This window comes from Crocodylus porosus, unplaced genomic scaffold (assembly GCF_001723895.1).
Source record: "Crocodylus porosus isolate Cpor-Errol unplaced genomic scaffold, CroPor_comp1, whole genome shotgun sequence".
Classification (NCBI taxonomy): Eukaryota; Metazoa; Chordata; order Crocodylia; family Crocodylidae; genus Crocodylus; species Crocodylus porosus.
The window spans coordinates 22,888,740-22,909,565 of record NW_017728950.1 but is presented as its reverse complement, the minus strand read 5'-3'; the positions used below and the strand labels follow the sequence as shown (position 1 = coordinate 22,909,565).

General features: G+C 45.5%; 1 protein-coding gene across 1 annotated transcript in view; it reads right to left on the bottom strand.

Annotated features, from left to right (window-relative positions):
- Positions 1-20,826, bottom strand: part of LOC109323267 (metalloprotease TIKI1-like) — a 150,892-nt gene that overhangs the window by 39,860 nt on the left and 90,206 nt on the right. Inside the window, exons 2-3 of the mRNA XM_019554718.1 lie at positions 14,789-14,935; positions 9,785-9,959 (exon numbers count right to left, since the gene is read on the bottom strand). Of these exons, the coding sequence (XP_019410263.1) occupies positions 9,785-9,959; positions 14,789-14,935 (322 nt within the window). The remainder of the gene's footprint in view (positions 1-9,784; positions 9,960-14,788; positions 14,936-20,826) is intronic.

The following is a 20,826-nucleotide window of genomic DNA, read 5'->3' as shown; positions in this document are numbered from 1 at the left end:
GCATGCAGTGTTTGCCTGCTTTGTGTTTCTGGAATGGCAATTATAAGAAATAGGAAAGGTACCCCTGAAATAATAAAGTGTTAAGTAGAGGTGCCACACTCCATCAGTTGCACACTGATGCACACTGTGGTGCTGCTGCTGCTGTGCTCCTCAGTTTAGAATGCCATGCTGGGGGTGGGGGGTGGGAGAGGCACATACAGGACTGCTGGTGGTGGCGGTAGTGGTATGGACACAACCACTGCCAGGAGATAGTACACCACAGTGTGCATTGGCAACGTATTGGGTTGCTCCTCTATTTTTTTTTCTTTCTGTGTAAGTACTAACTACTGGTACAGTACAGAGAAAATGAGATGCCCCACACACCATGCCCTGCCCGCACTCAACTGTGGGAGCAGGGGAGGGAGAGATGGGCAGGGGCCAAAAAAAATAAAATAATAACAGTAGCAATCAAAAGCGGCACCTAGTAGAAAAAAGACTGAACTACAGGAATAGCGCAGCGCCACCTGGTGGGAAAAGTAGTAATTACAAGTCTTTAAGTGCCTTTGTGTTTGCACAAGAGTCCATAGATATGTTGAAGTAATTGGTGGTGACACAAACTAAACTATGTCCACAGCAGCGTTACTTTAAGGTGCCAAAAAGACTTTTAAAGTGGTGGGAAATCCTGCTTGTGCAAACAAAAACACAGTTGCAGCACCTTAAAGGGCAAATCTCGTGCTGTGTACAAGCGCTCTAGATTTCCAAATCTGGTTGTCATAAATCAACACTGCTTTCGAAGGGAAGAGGAGAGCTCTACCTTAGGACTCCCCAAGAAACAGCCTTATTTGGTCTCCCTCTCCTGAGCAGACCCCCCTGAAGCTAGCCTGTCTGAAGGGAGAAGCCCCTGTCCTTGAGAACTGGCTCTTCTCAATCCATGCCTTCCCTGTAATTCATAGCACCCCCACCTCTGAAAGCGCCTTCTTTTTGGTCAACTTGTGGGAAGGGAAGGTGTCTTCTTTTAAAGAGGAAGGGTATCAGAGTGCCAATGTCCCCAAAAAGCACAGCAGACTGCTTGAAAACAGACATTCTTTATTGGGGCGTTCTAGTTCTCTCTGTCCTAACTCGAACTCTACTCTGTCCTCGCTATGACTATTCCTTTTCTCTCTACTCTGTCTTCTCTGGTCCTTTCTCTCTGTCCTCCCAGGGACTTCTCTTTTTCCACCTCCAGTTCTCTCAGGGCCTCACTCGTTCTCCTCAGGCACATACAGCCACCCTTGTAATAAAACAATTATTAAACTACAGTATTCAGATGATACAATGAAACAGCATGTCATGGGGAAGCAATCAGAGTGCAGTCTCTGTGGCCTGCTGTCAGGCTTAGATTGCCATATTGCCCCTGAGATGAAAAGAGCATAAAGGTATCTTGCTTATAAAATTATTTACATGAACATATGCTCATAGTGAGCCCCCCAACAAGCAGTCACCACAAGAACTGCAGGCTAGAACTCAGCCCATTCAGCCTGTTTCATCACACAGGTCTTTTAGGTTGGGGTTAAGAATTTCAAAATAACAAAGCAATCTTCGTTCCTAATTTTCCTTGACTTTCAAGTGGGCTCAGGTATCTGTTTTGCCTAGGCAACAACTGAAAATTTTATTGCATGTTCTTTGGGCTTTAAAAAATTACCTCGTGTGGCTTGTACATCCTGGACATAAACTGTTACAAATATTTCTGTTAGATCACGTCTTCAATTGCTTTCATTGAAAAGCTGAAATTACAGCTACTATTAAAAATTTCCCTATCCATTAGATTCTTTTAGCTTCTTGCCCTAAATGGCACCTGTTTCCAAATAATAAAACAAAAATAAGAAACACCACTTAAGAGGCCACTCAGAGAACCCCATTGTTTTAGATCAGAGGTGAACAATTATTTGGGCCCACAGGCCACATAGGGATCTTTACTGAGCTGGTGCAGGCTGGGTTACCAGCACCCTCTACCCCCCCCACAACAATTCACTAAAACTCCCTGCGTGGGATGGGGCTGCAGGCAAGTGAGGAGCAGTATCCAGAAGCAAAACATGTAGGCAAAGCCAGAATCATGGGGTGGTGACAGCACAGAGCCAGGGCTCACAGCAGAGTCGAGATCCATTGCCCACATTCCCCTGCGACAGGCATGGGTTCTGCAGGCAGAAGCATGCAAGGAATGGGTCATGGCTCTGTCCCTGGTCCCAGTCCTGCACTGTCATTGCCCTAAGAACCTGGCCCAGGCCAGACACAGACCCCTACCTGCCTGCAGCCCCACCCTGTCTGCCGCCGACACGAGTCCCAGCTGGCCTCCATGGAGAACCTGGGATCTCAGGGCCATGACTGCATGGGGCTGAGCCAGAGCTGCAATGCATTCCCCACATGTCCTTGCCCAGAGAACCTGGGCTCTGCCCCAGTTCTGGCCCCAGCCCTGGCTCCACCCTAGCACTGCCCCATGATCCTGGGGTCTCCATGGAAACTGGGCAGGAGCTGCATGGGCAGGGCATGTGGCCAGGATGGAGGCATGGGCAGACAAGGAACTGAGTCTGGGACAGGGCCGGGATCTTAGAGTGGTGACAGTGCAGGGCCGGGGCTGCTACAGAACCCTACCTGTTGCAGGGGTATGTGGGCAGCAGGCCCTGCACTGTCACCACTCCAAGATCCAGGGGTCTCCCTCGCCCCACCTGCCCATCTCATTCCCAGACACTGCTCCCCACCAGCCCACAGCTTCTGCCTAACTGCCCAGCCAAATGCTCTGCCCATGTGGATCTTGTCCCCGGTGCTGGGTGTGTGGTGGACAGGCCAGGGTGCTCAGTCAGCAGGGCTGGATCCATCAGCAGCAGCCAGGAGCTAACATTGCTGGGGCTGTTGGAAAATGAAGTCCAGTCACCATGGCTCCCTGGCCCCACTGTGCACCCAAGGTCGGTGAGACTGGCTGCAAATGCCATGGCCCAGGCTGCCCCAGCACCTGGGCTGTGTGGGACTAAGGGACCCAGAGTGGACTGAGCAAAATCCTTCAGTGGGCCAGATCCAGCCTGCGGACCCTTTTTTGTCCATCCCTGTCTTTGATCCTGGACTAACAGAATAAACAAGACTTCTTCCCAAAGAGCTTAGAGTTCAAAATTGCCATCACACAGAGACAAGTGCTTTGCACAGATTTTCCTTTAGGCCTAGAGCAGGGATGTTCTCACAAGTGCTAAGTGCCATAGGGTCTGATTTGAAGGTAATGGGCATTTTTCTGCTCACTCTCTTAAATGGTAGTGTGTTCTTTCTCCTTTAAGTCAAGTTACTTTGTTATTACAGCCGATCATATTTTACTATGAGCTCTTCAACTGACTAATGGTAGTTCCTGTTCTACAATAACCTCCAAACCGTCCATTCACTACACGTTCCTTAGATGGTACTGTGCCAAATGTAAATTGTCTGTGAATTAATTTTAATTTTAAAAAGTCTAGGTTTACTAAACCGCTGGAAGGATTCAATAGGATGGTTGCTATGACCTGGAGCTTTGAAATGTAAAGTTTCTAAGCTTCCTGAATTAATTCTGACATTAGCTAATTAGGCTTTTCATAACAATTTCCCTTTCTGGGAGGTCTGCAAAAAAAAAAAAATACTTGGGTAAAAAGGCATCCCCTGGAGGTCTCAATTCATACAAATCTGGCTAATACTAAGTAAATGTAGCCATTATTTCCTTTGGTAATTAGAAAAAAAATGTAATTTAAGACATTTGGACCATAACCCATCTCTTCTTAGCCTTAATGACAGTTTGCCAATATTTAGTTTGCTTGAATAGCTTCAGAATAATACAATGCTTGATGGAACAGAGAGAAGATGGTTAAAAGGAAAAGAAGTATAGCATTGTACCAGTGCTTTAAAAAAATCCAGTGGGCCAAATTCTGTAGGTCTTACTCAGTAAAAGCTTCTCACTGAAGTCAGTCACTCAGTCCAGAATGAGGAAGACTGTCTCTACGTGGATCTTACTCACAACAACAAGTGCTGTTTTCCTCAGCATCTCCTCTGGATCTCTTAACTATTCAGATTAGAGGGGGAAATCAGGGATCTCATTATCAGCTCCTGAACTGTAGTATGATCTAAGATATGGGTTAAATGAGTATCATCCTCCCAGGTAAGCACTCTTATTCCAAGAGTGCCTTGCCATTATTTATTTAGCACAAATCAGTTGAAAATGTCTTTAAACTAAATTTAAAAAGTCACTCTTATACTGGAATAATGGGATTGTGCCAATATAACTATCAGTATTCTCATGTAGAGAAGCCCTGATATGTTAAATGAACCACCACAATTAAACTATTTGCAAACTGTAACAGGGAGCCAAAGGGCTCCTGTCCCTTGCAGACTGGGTGAGTTGTGTGGAGCTGCAGCAGCAGGAGTCCAGGCTGGCCCTTATAATTAAAGGGGAAGCTCTTGTGAGGTGCTGGGGAGCCACATGACAGAAAGGGGTAGAGGCTTTGAGACGTATAAACCCAGGACCTGATCCACACCAGGCAGTCTGCCCCTGCAGGCAGCAGAGAGAGGAGCTTCTGAGTAGGTTGGCTGCAGAAAGGGACTGACTGGCACCCAGGCTGTCCCTGAGAGATGGAAGTATAGATCTAAGGGGACTTATAGCCTGTAAGAAACTTACTGACCCAGCATGAGGAGAGGTTTTTAGTTACATAGCCAGTGGGCTTACATTTATGTTCCGATAAGGACCAAAGGACTAGTTTGTAGCTGAATGGGAGGACAAGAGACCACAGAGGCACTCCAGATTTTCAGCCCTTTCAGGAGCAGGCTTCAGCCAAGAGGACCAGGGCCTGAGACCTGACAAGGAGAAAGGGACAGCTCCAGCTGAGAGGACCAAGGGCCTGAGCCTCAAGCAAAGTGAGATGAGCCAAGAGCCGAGAGCCTAAGCAGAGAATCAGATACCAGACCAGATGAAGCAGGCAGTCAACAGAAAGAATAACCAGCAGGTTAAAATTAAGAGAGTGGAAGTCCATATTAGGTTGGTATGTAGCTCTCTAGAGCACAGTACAGGCAGGAATTACTAGCCAAGGCGTGCTAAGGCTTGCTCAGGGACCCTGGGGCAGTCTCCCTTCTACAACAGAAAATAGTTCCATCAAGGCATGACAGGCGACAGGAAAAGGGAAAGTACACTGGAGAGCCAAGTGGAGCTGGATCTGCACAGACACCAGGGGGCATCACCACCCATGGGGCACAGTTCTGTCCCATAAACCTATTTTGCTAGCTGTCCATACTTCAAATGAATTATTATGCCATTATAACTGTGCATATGGGTCACAAATGCTGTAGCTGCCTCAAGCTGAAATGCAGTCTAACTCAAAATAAATACAAAAATAAGAAAACAGAAGGATCCAATTCTGAAAGAATAAAATTCTGGCTTCACTGTACAAGATTCTTGTGTATACAACAAATATGAGGTCCAGCTTCTCATCTACCATGAGAGTGCAGAAAGCACTGTTCAGATTTTTAGCAGGAACAAGAGTGCCTTCTGTAGCTACTAAGAATGCCACTGACATTATAACATTTCTTTTTGTTGCCTAAAATGCTTTCAAACATATTTTCTCTTGGGTTGAAACTTCCCAGATTTGTGTCCAGGCCAGAAGCCAAACTTTTTGGAGCATTTCATCGAAAACTGCTCAACTGGGTTGTTTGTTTTGTTTGCTTTTACATTCACATGGTTGTTCATTTTAACCCAGTTTTGAAGAAAACTGATTCCATAGTTGCACACAGTTCCAGAACACCCCCCCCCCAATTTACTTTCAACAGAATATATTAGATGTGTGTGTGCACGTGTATGTGTGTGTGTGTGTGTGTGTGTGTGTGTGTACATGCGCACATGTGCGTGTTTTCGGAACTCAGTGAAAACTATAAAAATAAACTAGAACTGAAGGTGGAACCTGCTGTACTGCAACTTACTGCACAAAACGCAGTGTAAGAAATCGAAGTTTGCAGCTGTCACCCTGAACTGAGATCAGCTAATGTTAAAGTGCTCAGCTAATGCTCCTCTTGAAGTTAAAGAAAAGTCCAGACTAGGTGTCTTGACCCTGGATCAAAGCCCATACCCTGAAAAGGTCAGTTAATACAACATGTATTATAATACAAGGTGAGAGGATATTTTAAGGCAGAGAGAAAACGAAGTTCCTACTATTTGCTATCAATTTCCTGCCTCTTAAGCGTTTCACATTTCAAGGATAACATTGCATTAAGCTAGTTTTATATACACACAACATCTACAATAGAGCACAAACATCTATAATACAGTGCTAAACCCCATTTCAATTTCTTGAAAGCCACAAAGTCCATCAATCTTTTCAAATTTGCTAAAGTTATTTCTTTATTAAAAATACAAAGAAAAGTGGAAGGAAGGAATGTTTGTAACACCTCCGCCCTACACTCACCAAAGCTTTTTTAGAAGAAAGTCAAGGATGAAACTATTTCTTTTACCAAACTCTGGTTAGTACTAAAGAAGATTAAGCTTTCCTCCCTATCTATTTAGGACCTTTGCTTGTGCAGGGGCCAGACCTTCCTCAGTTATTGGAATACCCAGCATATTTCTGTGTACTAGAACAAGAACTGAGGAAAATACTCAGGTAATGCAGCAAACTTGAAAACACTGAAATTCAGGACAGCTCCCATGATCTTCCTCAGCTTGCTATTATCAAAATAAACCTTCAACATGCATCACTTACTACCAAAAAAGCCTGAATGAACCAAGTGCTGAGATGAACTGCAGGGCAACTGTGAAGATCAACATTTGAAGCATGCTCAATGGACCCAGGGAATATTAGGCAAATACCAGTTACATGAACTGCTTTCTGCATTTATGCAATAATGTTATCAAGCATAGTTCAGTGCCCCCCTAGGCCTAGGCAATGAGAAAACCAAACATACACTAACCCAGAGATGAAGGATTGTTAGGGATACTCTACTGGTTTGGATGCTAGTCTGGGACTTGATTTCAGTTTCATGCTTTGCCACAGATTTCAGCGTGTCCTGGCACAACTTACCTAGGGCCAATATGCATATTTGGGTGAAAAGCTCCTAGTTAGGGGCCTGAGCCCCAGCTGATTTCAGTGTGAGTTTAGACAGCTAAATACTCCTGTAGGTCAAGTAATCAGTTGCGTCTCACCTCCCTACATGTCTAAGGAGGAGAACAGCACCTTTTTACCTCACAGGGGTGGTGCAAGGGTAAGGCCATTGAAGACTGAGGCACTTGAATACTGTGATAATGGTGGCCAGAGAGGTGGTGATCAAAGACATTAGAATGGGGCACTCTCTAAACTAGTATCTGCATGGAGATGGTGTTTTAAGAAAGAGTTTTAAAGGCAAGGTGACCATACATCCCGGTTTGGCCAGGACACTCCAGGACTCCATAGACCAGTCCCGGTCAAAAGCCCCAGGCCAGAGTCTGGAAGGAAAGTGGAACAGCATGGTAAACCAGGCAGGCACGTGGGCAGACACTGCAAGGATATGCCACGTGCGGGCGGGGTGACACCTATTCCAGTCTGTCTGCCTGCCTTGCTCCTGCACAGGATCAGCATTACCTGCCCGGACTCCTACCTGGCGTGCCATACTGCTCCACCTCTCTGCCAGACCCTGACCTGGGACTTTTGACCAATCAGCTGGGATCAGGCTATGGAGCCCTGGAGGGTACTGGCCAGACTGGTATGTACAGCCACCCTATTTAAAAATTCCTGAGGAAATAAAGGAAGTAATGTGAATCACTCTGGAGTTTGCACCAGGAAAGGTGCAGAAAGTATGATGGGAAAATGCAAGAAAGGTGTGATCTATGCATGGGAAGCACGAGATTTTCCTAGTGGGAGAACATTTGGAGACAGCAAACTATATCCCCCAGGCCACTTACAAACTAGCAAGGCCTGTGCTGTGGTCTGAAGCTCCAAAAGGCAATAAGCAGCAGGAGCAGTGCTGAGATTCTCTGCAGTGTCCCTTCTAGGCATGAGCTCTTCTCATGCAGTTGGACACAAAGTGGACTGGAGAAGAAGAGAGTACGCAATACGAGAGACTGGAGGAGGCAATGGAGAAAGAGAAGAAAAGGAACAGTGAAGTGGAGAGAGCAGAGGTAAAATGAAGTCATGGGTTCAAGAATGGCTGGGAAAGGTTTTAGGACCACAGGGGAAGCAAGAGGGAGCCAGGTGACAGAGGGTGAAGAGTGGTGGAGAGAATGAAGGGAACCACAGACAACGGTCTGAGGAGTACAGTGGCAGATAGATTGAGAGAAAAATAACAGAAGGAGAGGAAAATCACAGGAAAGCATCTTTACATGTATGATTTATTCCTGCTCATTTCATTGCATGAATAATTGTTCGGGGGGAGGGAGGAGAGAGCAGGATTGTCAGCTCATCTGAACTGGAACAGGGTATAATTCATGTTCAATTGTGCCACAATTGCTGAAGTACTGTGCAGCTGTAACTAGTTTTTCTCATTATGTGTTTCTGGTGGGGTTGGCATTCATTTCCCAGCCACGGTTTTGATGATCCAGACTGTTACCCCATTGGGGAATCATTTGACAGGACATGAATTTACAGAATCGTGCTGGCCTCTAATTTACACTGGTGAGGCTGAATAGAGCCAAAGCTTGTAGGTGTCACAAGCAACCATGACCTGACCCAGGCAACCTATGTCTGATTAACCCTTCCCTATGACGGAGAGCTGGGCACACTGGTGTGCAGTGTAAATGGAAGGCATGTGTAAAACTTCAATGCATGCCTGAACAGATACCATCAGTTACCTTCCACTCCCCCTCACTAGTGAGAGAGCTCCTTGTTATGCTAAGCTGATAGTCTGTAACTAGAGCTAAACTGCCTGTGCCAGGATTTCTCATTATAATGAATACAATTGCTTTTACAGTGCATAAAGTAAATATTTCCCTTTCCTAATCTAGATAGTCCCCTATTGCTAAAGCAACAACCACTGCTGAGATGAAGGCATCATGTGCATCTCAGAGTACAGTTTTAGTTTTACTTCCCTCTTCAGTGGCCATAATGGATCACAAACAGTGCTGTCAGAGGTCTGAGTCTGGGAGTCCTGGGTATTATCTCTGACTGGTCCACTGATTTATGCATGTGCCATGGGGCTTGTCACCTCCCCTCACTGTGTCTTTGTTCCCCCTCAGACTGTTTCTTAGGTCAGTGTGCAGCACATGGTGCAGTGGACCCTTCTGAAAACCTCTCAGTGCACTGGAATCCAAATGAAAAACTAAGCTAGATACTTCATTGGCCATGAGCTCTTCCAAACTAAGCTAGCAAAAGACACTAACATTTAAAAGCACCTTCAGCAAATCTCTCTTGCTGGGGGTAATTGTCATTTATTTTTAACATGAATGAATGCCTTGTATCAAGGACCACATTACAAATGCTTTCTTGCTATAGGAATTTCAGTATAATATACTGGAAAAACATTCCTGGTACAAAGAACCAGTGGAGAGAAAGATCCCCAGCCCTACCCCAAGGAAAACACGAACACAGGTAAAAGTAGAGCTTTCCCCAGTATGACCAAGTCTGTGCTAGTGTCTTCTTATACCACAGTGATGTCACTCAGGGACCACCCCTTTTGAATCAATGACTGACATAGCTGTGCTGGCGGATATCTGCAATGGGAACACCAACAAAATGAGAAGGGCATGTAGCACCTTTAAAGAGTCTGATCCTTCCTTGTGTGGGTTCATTGCAGGGTCTGAGGCCTTAGTGTGAAGAATTTTAAAATCTGCAGGTAGAATGAAATCAAATCTGGGAACTTCCCTGGCACATACCGGCTCCAAAAGCAAAGAAGAAACTTTTGTCAGGGTACTCCTCCAGCAGGTCCTTCACCCTCTTCCCCATCCGCTCATTCCGCTTGTAGATGAGCTCCTGGCGGAAGTAATCGTCTATCTCTTGGGCAGTAACGCGCTCATGAGGAGGCAGCGTGGCGTTAATGAAATTGGGGACCTAGTCAAGAAAGAAAAAGTTTTGAAGGAAGCAATGTTATGTCACTTGCATATTTAAGTGAGACTGAGACTCTAAAGCCCAACCACTGAGATTTTATTCATGTGCATGGGACTTTTGACAGCCCAACCAACTAAATTTTTTTTGATGCAGTGAAAACAACTGCTGTTGCACAACAGCTCTTGAATCCTGCATGTATGGAAAAAGAGAATCCAGGTCTCTCTTTGCTTAGGCTGAGGGACATGGCAGAGCAGTTAAAGATTCATGAGTGCAAGTCCTCACTCTGGAGGTATGCCAAAGGCTGCCCCCAACTGACGTAGCTGTAAATGGGAATTTGGCCATTCAGGGGCTGGGGAGTTAAAAGCAGGCAGATGCAATGCTTCAGTGTGTATCTCTGGCTACTGAAATGGGACTGTCTTAGGGTGCATACACAAGTGACATTTTTCATGCAATCAGGCCTTTGAAAGTGCTTTTTAAATGGCCAATGGCATGAAAAATTAACCCTAGTCAAATGAAGTATTAGATTAAGGTGCTCTAAAGCAGAGTGACTTGGGGTACTTATGTTCCTTCCAGGGTTAATTTTTCATGCACGGGGGAGGAGAGGGGGCAGCGGACTGCTGCCAGCTGCTTTTGAATGGCCAGAGCTGGGGGGCGGGGGGGGTGAAACAGAGCTCCCTCGCCTTGCAGGCCCAGCCTGGCTCCCCCCAGTATCCCAGCCAGGATGGGGGGGGAGGGGGCTCCATTCCATCCCACCCCCTTCTCAGCTCTGGCCATTCAAAGTAGCCTGCAGGCATGGGCGACTGGTGCCTCCCGAGGGGACAGAGGGGTCCCCCAACGACTAATTGCCAATGGGGGGTGGGGGAGAGGCCCAGCTGCTGAATGCCAACCAGGGGGTCCCCCAGCAGCTGATCACTGAGCCAGCAGTGAAACTGGAAGTGCACTGCCGTTCGCAGCTGGTGCTTCCAGGGGGTGCAAGGCTGATCTCAGGGGGTGCATCACCAATGCCTGCAGGTCCGTGCTGACTTGTTTTATGTAAAACATCATGAATCAGACAGGCCCCTGAATATTTGTAGGCACCCCTAACCATTCTTGCTTGATGAGCCATTAGGCCTGAGCACACCTTTGACTTGATCTTTGGCTATGTACTTTCTGCTGAAACTACCCTGGGTATTGCAAGATTAAAATCATTCTGACAGTATTTCATGAGATGTATGACTGCAGTTCATAACACTCCTCTGGCTGATACAGAAGAGTAATCCTGCAATTTCAGGTGGTCAAATATATTCCAAAATTTTTCCAAAACAAAATACACACAATTATTTTGTGAAAAAATAAAAATGTACCTGCCTTTCAACCAGCTTGACATGCAACATTTTTTGCCCCCTGTTCTTATGACTTCAGAATGGCCTTTTAAAACATTGGGCCTCAACCTTCTCCCTTCACTATGGCCAAAAGCCACCTGTAATTACTTGTTTCAATCCACACACTCTCATAACCCTTTGCTAATACAAAGGAATGTCGGACTGGAGTCATGGCAACCCCATTCCCTCCACACACCACTATATCTGGATGCAGGTACTAACACTGATGGGACAGTTAAAAGATGTCAGGACTGCCTGAGTCTAGAAGGATGGGACTGGGAGCCAGAGGGCAAAAGCTATAATTGGGGCATCTCTGTTCACCTATCAGTTCCCTGTATCAAAACCCCAGGAGCGAAAGAGCTCTCTGGAGCCACTTGTGGCCACATTCATACGATAAACTGGCCATGCTCCAAAAAAAAGCCTCAAGCGTGTTACACTGCTCTGGGAAGCTGTTTCCTATACTGGAAACAGGGTAGCCATACTTGGGGTGGGCTAACTATAGAATGACAAAGCCAGTTGACCTGCTCCTATATTCATTAGCCTGAAGTGATGTTGCCACACTGCTTCCAAGTTTATGAAACAGCCTGTCCAAAACAGTGTAGCCTGCTTAAAAATGCCACCCTGGAGCATGTTAAGTTTTCTGCCTAGACACAGTTTGAGGGCCATGAGAACATGGAGAGAAGAGGACCTACAGCAAAGAGAGGAAGAAGGACAGAACACTGGTTTGCTCCTAGTGACACCTATGGGGTCTCAGGACCCACACAACTTGACATTTTACTTTGTTGGTTACAAGCAAGGGGGGTGGGGTAGGGAGGGTGGGCTAGTGGCCAGGTTCTCAGTGACATCCAACAAGATAAGAAGTCCAGCCTTAAAGATTTAAGACGTTATTGTCGCAGGAGTGTCATTATTTGAGCTAGCTGTCATATTTACCCTGACACTAATGGAGACTATTACATGGGGGAGAAATGAGACTGACATAGGTACAAGGCATCTTGCCATGAAAAACCTGATGCTTTATCAAGAGGGCAATTTTCTTCTTGGGATTACAAGCAAGATCAGGTTTCTGTATCATATAATTTATATGATGGGGATCATAATCATGATCTCTCTTGTGAAGCACTTTAAGATATAGGGATGAAAAGCACTGAGCACTGTTCCTTAACATAATCACTGCCACCATCTCCCTCCCTGGCCACTTGTATATGCAATGCAAGGCTGTGCTGAGAGGCACAGTGTCACGAACAGACAAGGATGAGCAAGTGCAAAGCATACAGCCAGCCAAGCAGGGCTAAAGCAACAGTTTTTTCAGCCCCACAGTGCATCTCAGTTAATAACATGCTCTACCCTAGAGAGGAATGTCCAGATTGGCGAGCAATACATTGCCTCACTGAGCTCTGGCTCAGATCTGAGACTGACACTCATCTTTGCTGATGTACATGAATCATTGGGCAGAACCTCCCATACACTGAGGTATAGTCAGAGGCCTGCTGTCCTGATACCTTAAATCCTCTCTTAGTTTCAAACCAATTCACCTATTTATACCTTCTCAATATTAGAAAACTGTAACACTTTAGCTATACCAGTATATTACCAGTTCAAACTTCCTAACGTTCCTACAGGTTCTGTAGGTATAAAGACACATTTTAGTCCTGCGTTGCTATTACCAAATGAAAAGGGGAATAGCTATTGTGATATAACTGGGTACAGTATATAGTGGTGTAACTAGGGTTTGTACTATGAACCATAACCCATAATAGAAATGGTTATGCCAGTACAAGAATGTTTTAGGCCTGGCCATAAGCTGTCCTAATTTCCTAATTATTCTCCCTTCCTCCATCCTGATATACTCCAAATATATTTTAGGCTGGTTTTAGGCTGTCACCTTTTCTCTCTTGAGACTCCTGCAAAATAATCTGCCTATGAACAAGAAAGCAAAGCATGCCCTGTCCTGAGCCTAGGGGCTGATGCAAACAAAATTGTAAGGAGAGTCTGCACTGCTGTGGCATAGAGGATATGAATATTAAGTGGCAAATCCATAAATTACAACTTGTAGGCAATCAACTGCTATCCCCACTTCAGTAATGAAGAAAATTATAAAGTTTGTAAGCAACTTGGCCACTAATACACAGGTGTCAAAGACAGGGTCACACATGTCACTATATACACACAAAACAGCCTCTATCTGTTCTCCACTGGCACTAAACTACCTTATCCCTAAAACAGCCTAATTCTAGAGGGTACTTAAGAAAACAAAGAAATAACTTTCAGAACTTTCCTCTCCAAACAAATACACTTTGTCTAAAAGGGAAAGCCACTATCTACATATGGTAGGTTGGGGTATGGCAGCTGGAACTTAATGTGGATAGAGGTATAGAAAAGCAGCCTCTTAAGTCAGCTAATTCAAAATCTTGGCCAAAGCATGCAGATGGCTTATTTAAAGAAAGGAAGTTTGAGCTATGAATCAGAGCAGCGGACTGTATATGAAATAACACAGGGTCTGGTCCCAGTAAGTGTAAAAGAGATCAGCAATCGGCCCAGGCTCTGCCTGGGGTGGGCTGCTAAATTACCCAGTGAGGTATGTGCTGTGCCAAGATGCTCCAGTGATGCTTCTCTAGATCTGCAGTGGGATTATCAAAAACAACAATTTGTTCGGTGATCTTGTGCAAGTTGTATGGGATCTGAATTTCCCAGGTACTGGGGGCCACCACTGCCCTTCGAGTCAATAAGAGCGTTGATGTGCTGCCTGTTAATTCTCCCTGTCTCACCTTCCCACCTGCATGACATTGTACCCACATAGAGTTAAAAACCCTCACAACCAGATTATCTTCTCTTTGGCAACTGGTATACCAGCAGGATGGAAAGGACAAACGGATGCCGGGCTGAAGGGGCACAATGCCAGTAGATAAATAACTACAATGAAATTAAGTGGCTGTTGAGCAGCTATGGTGGATTCCACAGGGACCAAGCTCTGGAGGTATAAAACAGACACAACATACACACACAGACTGGGAGGTCTACCCAAACCACAGAACTGGGATGTGGAAGCTAGTCTTCACACAAGCCTCTTGCCATCACAGCAGTCACTCTCAGAGCACCATCTATCCCAGCAGAAGCCCATGTCAACCCCTTGCATACCAGAATTCCCAATGTCACTGCAATATTAACTAGCATCTGCTCAGACTGGCTTCACTCTTTGGGAAAACATTTTACTTTCTCTTATGGAACTAAAAGACACTAATCCCCCAAAATCCCAATCAGGGGACTAGGAGGCAGGCAAAATAGTCTGAAACAAAAAATCAAGTTTCTTGCTGGCAAAATGTAAAGCGATTCCACTTTTGGATAACAGTACTTGAGGCCTTGCAGGAGCTAAAGCAACTGTCCTTTGACGGACACTAACCTAAAGGGGAGGGAGAAGCTCAAATGAGGGCATTCCCTGGGTAAAGTGCAAGGGATGGCAGTGGCAAGACTCACTTGAGAAGTGTCATGGTTGAAGATGATGGAGTTGAGGTCCCCACAGTTGTAATGCTTGATAAGGTCCTCTGTCGTATAGGGGATCTGGAGACTGCCTGCTCGAAGGCTCTCCTGCTGCAAGAGAGTCTGATTCAAAGCAAAGATCACCTGAGGGAGTGGGGGAAGGGAAGGAGAGAAGGAGGAAAAGACAGAGTTCCTTATGAGTTCCTTCACTCTCTGGTTGAAAAGATACATATGCACAAGACTCTTCATTCTGCTCCCATTCCTTGCTGCTGCAATAATCCATACACTTCACTAACCCAACCCTAAAGCTACTGAAACATCAGAAATGATGGGATCCCTGGTACACATAGTGCCTACACATTGACTAGCTAGCAGTGGAAATGTATCTAATTTCACCTGTCACTCCTTAAAATTAACCCTTCACACTGGCACCCTGGCTGTCTCACCTTGCATTGCAGCTAAAAGGTGACAGACAGCCCAGGGCTACAGCAAAACCATGACTTCACTGAGTCCTTGAGGTTCTCACCCATCCGAACCCTAAGAGTTATGAGATAATTGGAATGCCCTCTTTCCACTAGGCAACAGCCATATAGTAAATCAATAAATTTGAAGATGGAGATATTTACTGGAAAGCAACTGGGAAGCCAAATGTTTTGGAATTTTTTTGCTACCCAGGACACAATTTCAGTCCAGATACTGTATCTGACAATCAACTTACTGCTAATACTTTGACATATGCTCCCCTCTTCATTTCTCTCTCTCTGTTATAAATCCCTGCATTCAGATGAGCTATTGCCCTCGAATCTCCTTATCCACATGCTCACAACAAACATGCCTGCTCAAGTCTGATCTTCCCTTCTACTAGCTTCTACCATTTAACCCCACCTTTTCCTCCTTCTTCTGGAGGGAGGATTTGCCTCTTCCCCATTCCCTGTCATTTGTTCCAAAAAATTCCAAAGAATATTGAATATCTTGGGTTCAGTGATGAAGGTGGATGTCATTAAGCCAAAGATGCCATGTTTGTTGTGGGCTTCCTGAGACAGTGTTCTGGAGGTGGCATCCCAGGTGAGTAAATGGAAAAATCAGTGTACAGCTATTTAGAATAATCAGAGCCTCTCCCCATTACTCACCTTCAGTAAGCCAGCAGAAAGACTGGCTGCTGGCTATGAAGCTGCCCTCTAATGCTCATGGGATGTTGATATCTGGAGCCCGGTATCTACTGGGAGTACGGGAGAGTGAAGGGAGAACTACCCCTGCCCCTGCCTTTGGCCCACACCCTTACTTATGGTTCACGGAGGCCTATTTCAACCCAACAGTTGGAGTAGTCTCTGCATCCCCTAACTTAAGTTGTGGAGACAAAAGATCTGTATAGCAGAACTCTCCAACCATTACCCACTGCTCAGGCTTTCCAGACGTATCCTTTCCTCTTTGTACAGAAAAACAACATTGTCCTCCAGGTCCCTTCAAGATTTGGCACAGAGGACTGGCATTCTGGTTGTCTCTTGCATCGCTGTTATAGGGGGAGTGACTTCTAGGCTACTCACATGTCTGTGAAAAGGTAACCTCAATCTGACCCATGAACATGAAAGGCCCATAGAGTAGTTTTGGGCAACTGCTCTTCTGGCACTCAAGTGTTCTCTATAGCAAAGGAGGGGTAGTGGAATTGTATGTGCTTCACTTACATCCCATTGGAAACTCCCACCCAATGCCATAGCTTCAATGGGATTTAATTATATTCATAAGAGGCACCCTGAATAGGGATATTTTGATGAACTGGGTCTTGAAGAGTGTCCCAGGGGCTGAGGTAACAAGGGACACTTACCTGAAGCCCAGAACAGGAGACAGGAAGAGCCGGAGGGAAAACCAGCGCGGCTCATTAGCCGTGCCTTTTTACAGCTGCAGCCAGCAGCTGATGGCAGCGTAAAATGCTGGCCGGGGGATTTAAAAATGGCGGCCGCTGCTCCGGAGGGGACGGATTGCCCGGAGATCAAGCGGTGGGCCGGGAAAGTGATGGCGAGGGATCCCTGGGACAGCCCATGCCGAGCTGGAGTGCAGGAGGGAGAAGCAACCCAGAAAGGAAGCCCGACGCTGGGGACGCCAGCGGATCGTGCTAGAAGTGACAGATTGGGTGAGCGTCCAGGAGGATTCCGAGGACCCGCAAGTAAGTTCCAAGACGGTGGGTGTGGGACATGCCGAAGAGGGGCAAAGGACTGAGAATCACTGGGCTGAAGGGAGATCGGGGTGGAATCGCCGCCAAGACCAGTGGACGTTGGGTAAAGGAACAGGAGTGGGGCAACCGGAGAGCCACTAAGGGGGAATCCCTTCTCCTCCCGTTCCAGGCTAATAAGGATCTGGTGGAGGGATAGCAATATAGTTAGTAACTACAAGTGAGGAGAGTCGCACTGGGTGAAGGGCTTGTGGTGTGGGGTCTATTGAGGGTGCAGCTGAGGCTCTGGTGCAGGCTATGAGGGGGTCGACCTTAAGGTAGTGGTATCCCATGGACTGTGGGATCAAGTAAGAAAGCTGTGGTAGAAGCCGGCGGAAGCAGCGGAGAAGGCTCGGGGAAGTGGAGCCCAGAGGTGGCATGAGGCCAGGGTGTAGGGGTGGCGGAGTCCCATGTGCAACCGGCAGGCCAAGCCCGGGCCACCGAGGGACCCGTGAACTAGCCCCGCCCCAGTAAGGAAACACCAAGTAGTGGCAAGCGAGAGCGGGGTTTGGTGACACAGGAGAACGAACACCCACGGAGACAAACCAGTCCAGACGGGGAATAGCCACCAACCAGGAGAGCAGAGCTCCCAGGAGTGATACAAGAAGGCCTGTCGGGGACAAAGAGTATATAGGGTGCACTTATACAGGAGCCAGGAAGCTGCTCTGATGATTAATCAAAGCTGCTGGAGCATGGAAATTACCATGCTCTAGCCAGCTTCCACATCTCATATATCAGTGTCCCCATGCTTCAAAATGACGGTGGGGGAGCTTTAACTAAAGCTCATTCAACAAGTTTTAGATAAAGTGCTCCTGCTGCCATTTTGAAGTGCAGGGATGCTGATACACAAGATGCTCCAGTCACTTTAATTAGAGCAGCTTGCGCTGCTGCTCTAATTAAAGTGTCCCCCCCACCCCTGGTGGATGTGTAAAAACACCCATAATGCCTGTGCTTAGGAGTCTGCATTTAGTTTCTGGGTGGAATTTTAGATGCTGCTTTTGATCCATTTGGCATCAGGTTACCTAAAAGACCCTTAGTTAAGTCAGATAGACTTATCAGTTCTGACCAGAGCACAGGATAAGTTTTACATTTATCATAAACAAGGCAAGATAAACTCTGGCCTAAGCTTCCTTTTAAGTTTGGCTATTCCATGAGATTCCTCTGCAAGGTCTCTAACCCAGTTCCTCTGCCTCAGAGATGCACTCAAGCCCTAGACCCAAACATTGTGACCTGAGAAATCAAAAAAAAAGCTCTACGTCCCTGTGCTGGATCCTAGAATCTATGAGAGCCTTTCAACTCAATTTTCTCCCAGTTAGCAGAGATGTTCAGGCTAACACACCCCTCAGTGAAAGACAACAGCTCTGGCTACAGGATATTTCCCCATTAGGTATCTTAAATTCCAAATGGATATGTGGAATGTGAGCAGCTAGAAATTGTTAACCTTTAGGGACTTACTGCAAAGCTCACCTCTCTCTTCATGTTGAGGAAGCAGTGGGTGCCTCTACATCTGTGCATTTACTGCACAGAAACCAAAATTACTGTGCAGTGTGAGTGTGTGTCTACATGTGCACACCTGTACTATGCAGTAAATATGGCAATTTACACCAATTTTAGCTTAAATTTGATACATGCATCATGCAGGTATCAAATTTATGCCCAATTAGTTACTGTACAATAATGCACATGTAGACACCTTATTGCACAGTAACACTGTGTGTGGACTGACTTGGGACTAACTTTAGTCCCAAGTCAGTCCACACACAGCGTTAATGTGCTTTAATTTACTGTGCAGTAAATTTAAACCAGCATAAATGCACGTGTAGACATGCCCAGTGAGTTGAAAGCTGTACCTGGCTAGAGGTGGGGGTACATATACTAATTATTCTGAAGACTGTTATTCAAGTATAGGTAACTTTGAGCAAGTTATTGTGTGTTTTGTGGAATTTATTCTTGCTTCCTGTTTATTTCAAGTATTATAAAAAGGACCTAGGGCCATAGCTGCTTTTCAGGAATGAGAAATTAACACACATTAATGCTATATATTCCATCACATAGCCAGGGGCTGCAAGGTAGCAAGCTAATTTTCCTCAGCAAGAATTTTTCCAGTTCCCTGACTTGAGTATTTAAAAGATCTAACCTTGATGCTTTATAAACGTGAGACTGTATATACTGCGTGACGATCTGAGCATAAATTTATTGCATCACAGGTACGCAGCCAGGCATGCCACACCCTTTTTAATTTAAAAGATCTTTATCCAGCATTATTAACTCATGTACTACTGGTGCAAAAGAGTCCACAAGCGCCATCAGCACCTCACAGAAAAAAATCAATATTATTCTTATAAACTGTTATGGCCTGGTGACATAGGTTGGAAAATGCAAAGGTGTTCCCACTCTGCCTGCACCAGATTTCAATACTTTAGGAGAGTAGGAAAATAATTAGTTTGTTCTTTCCTTTCTTAAGCATCTGCCTTACAGGAGACTGGTGCCAGCTGACAATGCTATTTGTAGGACACTGTTGGTATGACACAAGGTTTTTTTGGAGGGGGAGGTCTGTAATCACCCTTTCTTCAATATCAGGAGGACACAAATAAAGATAAAGCCCACATTTTCCCGCCCTGTGTGGATTCCTTTTGCAAAGTTTGGCAACATTTCAGTGAAGGCAGTATCTACATGGGGATGATTAGGAAAGTTAAGCTGAACTAAATTAAAAAATCTCAATGTAAAGCATATTAGTTTACTTTGAAAAAAAATTAAGCTATGGCAAACTATGGCCACTTTACCTCAGAATGAGAACATCCTCTTAGGCATCCCTACTTTTAAATTAACATATTTTAAAATCACATTTTTGATTAAGTTGGCTTAATTTCCCATTCAGGCAAGCCCTAATGACAGAATGACTGAAGGGAGCCCACTGAGACCAAATCCACAGGGAAAAGTTTTGTGGGTGCAGCTAGGTCAGCTACCCTGGCAAAAGTGCTCTCTTACTGGTATAATCTGTACCTCTATTTGGAGGGTTTACCTGTACAGTTACAATAGCAGAACTTTTCTACTGTAAAACTTGGGCTTATTAAATTTTGGAAATAAGTGAGATGATGGATGGATACAGCCACAAGCATACAGCAAGGGAAATGAGCCATAAAGAGGCATTTTAAGGCTAAACTCTAGTTATCAAAATAAAGGCTTTAGTCTTCAGATCTACTATAGAACATTGAGAAGACCATCAAGAAGTCTTTGGAGTGTGAGACCTCAATGCAGCTGCTGGTTACTCTGGTCTTTGCTGAGAGGTAGAAGCAGTTCAGCCTCAGGGTGTGCAGCTGAGCAAAGTTCTACTGGAGATTCAGAGATTGCAACTGGCTGGCTCAAACCCCAGGAGGAGAGAAAAGCCCTTTTGCCATCATAATCAGGTATGTAATATTTCTGCCACAGGTATAGCTAATCCTCCAGAACGTTCAAGGTCATCTACAAAGACTGTCTTGCTGAATTCCCTAAAAGATTAAATGAAAACTCTGTGTTCAAATCCCTGTGAAAATCTCAGCTTCTGTTTCTTCTCAGCCTGGCAGTCAGGCTTTAGAAGACACTAAAAACTGATACCCTAGTTGGAGGTTTCATAGTTTCATAGTTTCTAGGGTCGGAAGGGACCTGAGCAGATCATCTAGTCCAACCCCCTGCCATAGCAGGAAAGAATACTGGGGTCAAACGACCCAGCAAGATGTTCGTCTAACCTCCTCTTAAACACCCCCAGGGTAGGAGCCAGCACCACTTCTCTTGGAAGCTGGTTCCAGACCCTAGCCGCCCTGACTGTGAAGTAGCGTCTCCTGATATCTAA